Source organism: Berghia stephanieae, chromosome 6 (genome assembly GCF_034508935.2).
Source record: "Berghia stephanieae isolate SIO BIC M18660-M18661 chromosome 6, UCSD_Bste_1.3, whole genome shotgun sequence".
In the NCBI taxonomy this organism is placed as follows: domain Eukaryota; kingdom Metazoa; phylum Mollusca; class Gastropoda; order Nudibranchia; family Aeolidiidae; genus Berghia; species Berghia stephanieae.
Genome location: NC_088365.1, coordinates 67,043,791 through 67,054,440, shown reverse-complemented (window position 1 = coordinate 67,054,440; position 10,650 = coordinate 67,043,791). Strand labels below are relative to the sequence as shown.

The 10,650-nt window shown below is 36.3% G+C and overlaps 1 protein-coding gene across 1 annotated transcript in view; it reads right to left on the bottom strand.

Annotated features, from left to right (window-relative positions):
• Positions 1–6,183, bottom strand: part of LOC144975923 (atrial natriuretic peptide receptor 2-like) — an 8,768-nt gene extending 2,585 nt beyond the window's left edge. Inside the window, exons 1-3 of the mRNA XM_078920111.1 lie at positions 6,114–6,183; positions 3,914–4,069; positions 407–578 (exon numbers count right to left, since the gene is read on the bottom strand). Coding sequence (XP_078776237.1) covers positions 407–578; positions 3,914–4,069; positions 6,114–6,183 — 398 coding nt within the window. The remainder of the gene's footprint in view (positions 1–406; positions 579–3,913; positions 4,070–6,113) is intronic.
• Between the last annotated feature and the right edge of the window lie 4,467 nt (positions 6,184–10,650).

Below are 10,650 nucleotides of genomic sequence, written 5' to 3'. Positions count from 1 at the left end.
ATAAGATTAGAAAACAATTTCGGGCCATTTACTGACCCTTGAGGTACTCCCGATGCAACATTGCCTATGTCAGACGTTTCATCGTTTACAACGACTTGTTGTGTTCTTGCATGTAAAAAACGGTAATCCATCGGGATGTTTTTGTCTAGTATTTACGTTGTAAAGTTTCTGAAGTAGCAAAGTCGAAAAAGGTTGTATCAGTTTGTCAACCTTTATCTAATTCTGATGAGGTCTAGAGATAATGATATGAATTGAGTTTCGTATGAACGCTGTTTACAGAATCCGTGTTATGCATCTAGTTCAAGATGCTATTTGACTCAGTGTCTTCAGTAACTAATGACCTTATTATGAGTTTACAGATTAGGGACATTGGAATTTGTTTTACAAGATTTACTCTCACTCTCACCTATTCAATTTTCTGATGGTTGATTTGAGGGTCTGGAAGTCTGGTCTATCCACAGGGTCTTCGTGCCAGCACTTTCTGATGACCGCCGCCAGCTCATCGCTTGGACAGTCGAAATCCTCAAGCATGGGTCTGAATAGAGGCTTCATCCCTTTCTTTACTTTGTCGATGATTTCTGGGAAGACAAGATTCAAGATTCAAACGTTTATTTTTAGGCAATTGCCAATATAACTCATACAAGAATATAATATTTTCATCAACAAATCAAGTAAGTAAAATCAATAATAAAGCAAGGCAAACAATGATAGTAATAATGATAAACCATTCAAACCAACCAACCAGACAAACCATTCAAACCAACCAACCAGACAAACCATTCAAACCAACCAACCAGACAAACCATTCAAACCAACCAACCAGACAAACCATTCAAACCAACCAACCAGACAAACCATTCAAACCAACAAACCAGACAAACCATTCAAACTAACCAACCAGACAAACCATTCAAACCAACCAACCAGACAAACCATTCAGATGTTAAAATCAATCATGTAACATTTCAACAACCCCCGCCCCTCCTCCTCTCTCCCCGTGATTTGGTAATAGGGAAGTAAAGTGTAACATCTAAAAACTGGTTCTTATTTCAATGGAAGCGTAAACCCACTCACTCTACGGAGACTGGGTACATACTTTGTATAAATTATATTCTAGTTTCAGAGTGATGGCAATCTTATTTTCTAATCTAAACAAATACTGGTCGTCTTTAACGACCATCCATCCTCGTTCTTTTACGCCCCGTAATTCTAAGAATCTGCCTATAGATCCTGCTACTGAAATAGTTCTGCCACCTTTATGTCTACAAATCCCTGAGCACGAACAGTCCCTCCTATATTAAAGACCTCTAAACATATATGTCCCCAATGGAAACTTGATGTCAAGCAATGACCAATCAATCCTTGTCAAACCTAAGCCATTGCGTAAAATAGGTGAACAGTCTTTTCAATTTTCGGCCCCCCATTTTTGGAACTCTCTCCCATCACACGTGAGATGCTCGGATTCGTTGACAACGTTCAAATCTCGCTTAAAGTTTTATCTTTTTAAGTCATAATGTTGCAATATTATTTTCATATTTTGTTGTTGTTAAATTGAATTCGTATAACGTTTCCTTCACATTTGTCTCACTGTAATATGTTTTGTTTTATATCACTGTAAAGCGCTTAGAGCCTGTGAAAACTGGGTAAAGCGCGATATAAATGCCATTAATTATTATTATTATTTTGTAACTATTCATTGTTAGTACTCCGAGGGGACTGGTTACATATACACTCCCAAGGATTTTGGGACCAAAAGAGAAGAGGGTATGACGTCACGACTTGTCTTCCGTATTGACGCCTACCTTAACCCTCTCCATACCAACCATAGGAAAATCGTCACGTTCCTTACGATAAAGTCAACATTTTTTATGATTCTCACTTCTTTTGTTCATCACAAAATCGACACGTTGTCGTTTAACAGAACAAATATATATATATATATATATATATATAATATATATATATATATATATATATATATATATATATATATATATAATATATATATATATATATATATATGAACTTATTCTACCGTTGTTTTGAAAAAAAAAAACCCCACAGTATATGCAATGTTAATCAAATAGCAGATACTGTGTTCTTTAATAAAAAAAAACCCGGCAGTATTGCTTCTATGACTGAGTAAAAAATTATATTTTGGTGTCGGGTGGGTGTGAAGTTCCGGGGATATACCCTGAATATGGCACAAGTCGGGAGAAAGATCTAAATTTGTCAGCACCTGTAGGCACAAAAGGCCGGGACATTTCCCTTCCATTTCGTACCCCCATGCTCCACGCGCTTCACAGTGCTTCATTTATTGCCCCTGCAGGACATTTGGAACCATAATTCAATATCATACAGTACAGACGCCTGAGAAGCGTCATTTTTGTTCTAATACTCTTAAAATAGCCATCACTGCCTAGGCGCAAAAGGTCTGAACATTTCCCTTCCATTTCGTCCGTCTCTGCGAACAGATCGTGTCAGATACTTCTCTGTCGTTTGTCAGAATCTCAAGTGGTGTACTCGCTTTCGGATCGGAAGGTCCTGGGTTCGAGCCTCGCTCGGCGCACAGTTGAGTCCTTGGAGAAGGCTCTTTATTCAGATTCTCTCGCCCTACCAAGGTGTAAAATGAGTATCTGGCCGTTAATAGCGTTGTCTCTGTCCGGAAAAGATTGTAATATCGTCCAACAGGCATCGTGTTTGGTCCTACATATTAAGTGTTGCTGTTGGCCAGGGACCCCTTGTAATGCGTTTTGAGGACGTTTAGTAGATATTGCGCTGTATCAAAAGCTCAATTTATTTTCAATTTATTGTTTTTGTTATTGGCTGAAGAAAGGTTTTGAGACCGAAAAGTTCCGTGTTTGGTATTTCGTTCTTTTTTCAAGTTTTTTTTTTGTACAATGTTTTTTTAAGAGTCCAGAGCTTCTAACAGATTATTATCACTTTGTCCTTGGTTATAGGCAGTGACGGGTATTGTAAGAGTGTTAGAACAAAAAGGATGCTTATCAGGCGTCTGGTACTGTATTATATGGAATTATGGTCCCAAAATGATGTTGGTGATGATGATGATGATGATGATGATGATGATGATGATGATGATGATGATGATGGTGATGATGATGATGATAATGTTGATGATGATGATGGTGATGACGATTGCACCACCACTACTACTACTACTACTACTACTACTACTACTACTACTACTACTACTACTACTACTACTACTACTACTACTACTACTACTACTACTACTACTACTACTACTACACTACTACACTACTACTACACTACTACTACTACTACTACTACTACTACTACTACTACTACTACTACTACTACTACTACTACTACTACTACTACTACTACTACTACTACTATACTACTACTACTACTACTACTAACTACTAACTACTATACTAATATAATAATAATAATAAATAATAATAATAATAATAATAATAATAATAATAATAATAATATAATAATAATAATAATAATAATAATAATATAATAATAATAATAATACTAATATAACTAATATATAATAATAAAATAATATACTAAACTACTAAAACTAACTACTACTACTAACTACAACTACATAATAAATAATAATAATAATAATAATAATAAAATAATAATAATAATAATAATAATAATAATAATAATAATATAATAATAATAATAATATAATAATAATAATACTAATATAATACTATACTACTACTACTACTAACTACTACTACATACTACTACTACTACTACTACTACTACTACTACTACTAATAATAATAATAATAATAATGATAATGATGATGATAATGATGATCATGATGATGATGATGATGATGACGATGACGACGACGACGATGACGACGACAAAATCCAAGCCAACTGCCAGCATACATACCTTGTGGACTGGGTTCCAGGTTTCCAAGATAGAACACACCTTTCCTATAGACAATCTCCTGACAGATAACAGCAAAGCTGTACACATCTCCTTTCTGTGTTCCCTCATCTGGCCGGTTTGTCATTCGAAGCAACTCGGGGGCTGTCCACAATTTACCTGTTCAAAACAATCAATGTGTAACATCTGAAAAAGTCTGTATGAAACATAGCAGGATAGAAACAGCAGTTTCCCCATCGGCACCACGAGATACCGTGGCCTAGTCGTTCCATGAAGGAACATAGATAACGCATCAAACAAGATGTCTGATGTCAACAGGAATCACCCGCCATGTTGTCCAAGTGAACAAATCGGGGGGTTAATAATCTTGCCCAATGAAACAAAAACGTAAGTGCCTGAAAAAACTAGGGACCTTTAGAGTCACACTGTTAATGTCTTAACCACTGGACCACTTCGCCCCCCCCCCCTTTTCCCTCAGTGTTAGACAAAGCAAAAAGAGAAATATAATTCCCCCCCCCCCTAAAAAAAATCAGTATATGGTAGTTGATCGTTCTATCCAAGAGGCTGCAAGCAATTTTATCGTGGTGTTACAGAATATTAATTATACAGAAATTGCTATTTGATTCAATCGACTCCATGAGATTTCGGGCATTGGAGGCCATCAATAATTTTGAGACTGAGAAGTTATATTCTTTCCATTTTTTCCCAACACATTAGAAAAAGATACAACAAAGAAATATATGAAAAAGATGACTGCATTCTCTGATGTTGTTGTGGTTGTATTTTTTTATTGGTGTCAAAGTTATAACTGCATCTGCAGTTACAGTCGATATTGTTATTGCTATAGTTAATAATACTAATAAGATGATGATGATGATGATGATGAGGACGACGACTAGGACGACGACGATGATGATGGTGATGAATATGATGATGATGATGATGATGATGATGATGATGATGATGATGATAACAACAAATCAAAGCTAAAAGGGTCTCACGTTGGAATGCAAATGATTCTCGTCGAATCGTCCTCTGAGGTTGTGAAGTCCAAAGTCCGTCATTGACCACAAACGACTGTCTACACACAGTTGGTGACTTGAGGTTACCGTGGGTTTTGATTCACTGCTCTGGAGGTAGGCCATGCCCTGGTGGGTGGGTGGATGGATGAAGGAGTGGACGTGAGGTTGGGTGGGGAGGGAGAATCAAAGGGTTGTTAGGGAAGCCTCGAGCTCGGCGCATAGTTGAGTCCTTGGAAAAGCCTCTTTACTCACATTCTCTCACCGTATTCAGGTGTAAAATGAGTACCTGGTCGTAAACAGCGTTGTTTTTGTCCGAAAAATTGTAATATCGCCTAACAGGCGTCATGTCCCGACTTACATGTTAAATGTTGCTGTTGACCAGGGACTCCATGTAAAGCGCTTTGAGCACATTTAGTGGATATTGCGCTATATAAAGCTCAATATTTTTTTTTACCGACTCTGCCGTAATCTGGAAGAACCCCATAATATTATAAAATTTGGACAGAAAACTCGTCCTTCAAATAATGATCGACTTTAATGACCCTCATCTTGGCAAAAACTCTTTATAAAAACCCGGACCGAATTTTGAAGTATGTTTTTTTTACAGATTACGGCAGAACAATGGTTTTGTTGGGTTATGGTAATGTGATGGTGACGACAACTGTGACGATTGTTCATGAGGATGGTGATGATGATGATGATGATGATGATGATGATGATGGTGATGATGATGATGATGATGAGGAGGAGGAGGAGGAGGGGAGAAGGATGTGAGAGAGGATGGGAGATGAGGAGAGAGGGTTAGGGAGGAGGAGCGAGAGAGGGGATGGGAGAAGACGGATGAGATGAAGGTAATGACAGTAATAATGATAGTGATAATGAAACTGATCATAACAATGAAGCTGATATTTATCGTCACAATCTGAATGATATTCATAAATACACATTATATTGAATATGGGCTATTAAATCACACATCACAACATTAATTCAATATGAAAGAGGAAATATCAGATTTATGATTCACATTTTAACAAACACAAGATGAGTGGATAGCTGACTTCCAAAACGTACTAAGTCCTATTTTCATCATTCAAAGAAAATCGCAATTTTGTGTCCTTTATTTATTGACTTAAAGAGAGGAAATACGTGTCTTGTTTGTGTGCCTCATAGAACAATACCTTGAGTGTTTTGAAACTCCAAAATGTCCTCTGGTGAAAAAAGAATGTAATAACGCCTAACAGGCGGCATGTTCCGTCCTACATGTTAAATGTTGCTGTTGACCAGGGACCCCTTGTAAAGCGCTTTGAGCACATTTAGTGGATATTGCGCTATATAAAGCTAAATTTGTTAATTTGTTTTTATTCTATAGAGTCCAAAAGGTATCTTGAAATGGTTAACTCATTTTCTATTAGGATGTGACTTGGGACGTTTTGATGAAAGTCAGCTACTCAGATTTTGGATCTACAACGTTACATACAATCCAATGTTTTTGTTGTTTTCTCACGCCATCCACAAACAACACACTGGCAAATGGCAACACAACAACGTGTATATATCTAAGCGTGTCTGGTACCCTAACGTATTTCAATAGGCTGAATTTTACAATGTTTAGAGTTATGGACAAAAAAATGAAAATAACAGCTTCCAATAAAAAGGAGAAGAATAAATAACAAATACGGAACGTTTCGGGCTCACACCCCTTTTCAGCCAATAAAAAAAATAATTTAAACATAAATGCATCACTTAAAAATCCAGAGAATTTCTCTTGTCGTCTGTCTGGATTTCAAGTGATGATTTTATGTTTTTATTGGGTTTTTGTTTTTGCTGAAGAAGGGGTTTGTGCCCAAAACGTTCCGTATTTTGTGTTTTTGTTCTTTTTCAAAAACGATTTGTACGATTCACAGACACACGCAGTTTTGTATCAGTTTATTTACAATGCTATCGTGGAAAATAACATACGATGGTTGGAGAGTATTAACAAACCATGAAAACAATGAGCCCGTTTTTATAGATTGGGTTATCAGACCTGTAAATAAGTACCCGTCAGTGACAAACCATCAAAAGAAAAAAAAAAGATTTACAAACAGATTTAATAAGATTTACAGATCTGATTGCATCCAATATCATGTCCAATCCACGCGAGAATAATTGGATTGTCTCGTGAGATCTCGTGATGATTTCACGTTTGACACGCGACAACATCTTGTCCAACTCGTACGATTTTCTATATCAACCGGTCACCATTTCAATACCGCACACCCATAAAACACATTTATTTTCGACAGAGACAAAGCTTTTTAAGGCCAGGTACTCATTTTACAACTAAGTACGGTGAGAGGGTGTGAGGAAAGAGCCTTTTTCAAGGATTCAACAATGCACCGAGCGAGGCTCGAAACCGGGACCTTGCGATTCGAAAGTGAGTGTCTGACCACTAGACCACATAGAAGCACGATCATCTCGTCATAATACCGCTGTGAGTCTGTGAGTCACAAGTCGATGGTCGGAGGTCAAACCTCTGAAGTCCCGATTTTCACGATCGGCGGATCAAACCTCCGAAGTCTACATACGAGCTTTGCGAACCATGTGTTATTGAACTTTGGCTTGATCAGACCTCTGATGTCATCATTTAATAAAACATGGTGAGCAAAGATTTTATGTAAAATTCAGAGTTTTGATCCGCCGATCGTGAAAATCGGGACTTCAGAGGTTTGATCCGCCGATTGTGAACATCGGGACTTCAGAGGTTTGATCCGCCGATTGTGAACATCGGAACTTCAGAGGTTTGATCCTCTCCGACCATCGATATCTATGGTATACATTTTCTGGCATAATGAAATAGGATGTCTAATCAAAATGCGTCCGTTGTGGCGAATGTTGTGTGTTTTCATTGTTCGTTTTTGGGACTGCTTTCATTGTCCTCTTTGTCGGACTCGGAATAGACAAAAACACTTTTTAACAAAATTTTGGTTGATTAACTCGTCCTTCAAATATCCATCATTTTAGATCTCCATCTTCTTGTCAAAACTCCCATACTTGAAACTTCAAAGAAGCCCCATGTGTGCGAGTTTTTGACAAGTTGTGGGTTATTTTAATCGATGGATGTTTAAAGTTTCTGGCCAAATTTTCTTTAAAAACGCGTTTCTGTTCCAGAGTATGTCTTTTTATGAATGTTTTTGATCATGGCGATAATTCCATTAGTCTGGCCGTGGTGGGGATATAACGGATAAAAATAGAATTAAATCATGGATGAATATGCATGCTATTTTTACACCCGAAACGCCCTGTCTTCGCCAATTTTCCCTGCTTTGATTTTATCGATACCGCTGCTGGTATTCCATGTATAACGCGCTCAAGGGACTTTTGATTTAGCATTACTGATTATATTACAGTTGATTTTACACATTGGGCGTTAGTTTTACATTAAGCAATGTTACAATGCTTTATTGTTTAATAGAAGAAGAAGAAGAAGTCGAAGAAGAAGAAGAAGAAGAAGAAGAAGAAGAAGAAGAAGAAGAAGAAGAAGAAGAAGAAGAAGAAGAAGAAGAAGAAGAAGAAGAAGAAGAAGAAGAAGAAGAAGAAGAAGAAGAAGAAGAAGAAGAAGAAGAAAGAAGAAGAAGAAGAAGAAGAAGAAGAAGAAGAAGAAGAAGAAGAAGAAGAAGAAGAGAAGAAGAAGAAGAAGAAGAAGAAGAGGAAGAGTCAATATATCATCTATCATTGTGATTGGTCAAATGGATTAAAAGTAATCTGTAACACTGACAATCGACAGAGAAAACAATGCGAGAGAAAAACAGCAACTACACTGCCGTACTCTGTAAAAACTCATATTTTTAAAATGTGGCCAGAAAACTCGTCCTTCAAATATCGATCGATTTAAATGACCCTCATCTTGGCAAAAATACTCTCAAAACCGGGACTTAAGTAAGGAAGACTTCGCGAAGTCTCAGGTTTGAGAGTTGTTTGACAAGATGAAGGTTTTTAAATCGATCTAGGACTAGTTTTCTGGCCAAATTTTAAAATATGGATTTTCCAGAGTATGACAGTACATATCTATTTACATTTCAATAATGACATGAAATCGTGTTTTGTTTCCAGTGTATCTAGTAATTATATAATAATATGTGGATAGAACATATGATACTCCAACAAGAACCTTGAGATCGAATGATGACAAGCTCAAATTGGTGAGGCCAAAGTTACTTCGTAAGGCTGGCACTCAATCGTTTCAATTTGCCACCCCTCAATGTTGGAATTCCCTACCACCCCAGCATCCCTTAGGTCATTCTCATCCCTCCAATTTGTAAAAACAACTCAACAAAACCCACTTGTTTCAAGTGTAATCATTTAATGATCTGCTTGTTTGTGTATTTGTATATTTCAATTGGATTCAGTAGTCTGATGTCACGTCGCCCGACAACGGCGGCCATCTTAGTTCTAAACAAATAAAATCATTACTTTTTATTCTTCATGCTGGCTAGAACTTTTCATATGTCTTGTGATCAGAATGTGTAAAAGTCAAAACATGATCAAATTTATGGGATTTTTTCCTCTGGATACGCTTTTATGCTCGCCGGGGTAATATTTCATACGAGCGTCCGCCATTGTTCCGATAGTTTAGAGCCAGTGTTACTAAGTTACCATGCGTCATTACGAGGGAAGTGACGTTACGACTGTTGAAGAATATTGATGACAATGTAAATCACTTGGTGCCTGTTTAGTGTGGCAAAGCGCTATAATAAGTGTTTATTATTATTATTATTATTATTATTATTATTATTATTATTATTATTATTATTATTATTATTATTATTATTATATTATTAATTATTATTTATTATTATTATTATTATTATTATTATTATTATTATTTTATTATTATTATTATTATTATTATTATTATTATTATTATTATTTATTATTATTGTCATTATGAGCATCCATCTTACCCTGACGATGTCTTGCATAATGGAATAGCGGAACATCCAGTCCAATTTGATCTCTTCATTCTCTAGAACATCCTGGAATGACAAGAAATGGAAGCGACTGGAACATTGGGTGGTGATGAATTGGTTTTTGTTATATCTGCTTGTGTTTTGGTTTGTTTTTATTTTATTTTTGTTGTTTTAATTTGAGAGAGGTGGGGAGGGGGGGGGGTGGTAGGTCGGGGTTATTTTAAGTTTTTTACGGCGACTACAATATTTCAAAGTCAACTCAGCATCATCAAATGGAAACATTATTATTATACCCCATATCAGCACACAAAACTGAGTGGCACTTTCACCGTTTATAGTTTAATTGATACAAGTTTTTATAAGAACTAATCACTAACACTAAAATTAAGAAAAAAGCTCTGAGTTCCCTATATAGATCATTTTTAATGGATAGCCGCTATATGACCAACCTGCAAGCTACCCTTGGGACAGTACTCCGTGATGATGCATTGATGAGGTGGGTCCACACACGCTCCTATGAATCGGACAATGTGATCGTTTTGGAGGTCTTTGATCTGCAGGTGAAACATAATCATACGAGGGTTTGTTATCGTGTCAATTAATATGGTCATAGAAATGTATAATTTATCATATGACAGTTTGTTATAATTGTAATTAATATAGTCATAAAAATGTATTTGTCATACAGGTTTTTAAAAATAATGTCCATTAATATTGTCATAAAATAAATGTATTTGTTTAGCTTCTGGTGGACCATTTGAGAAAC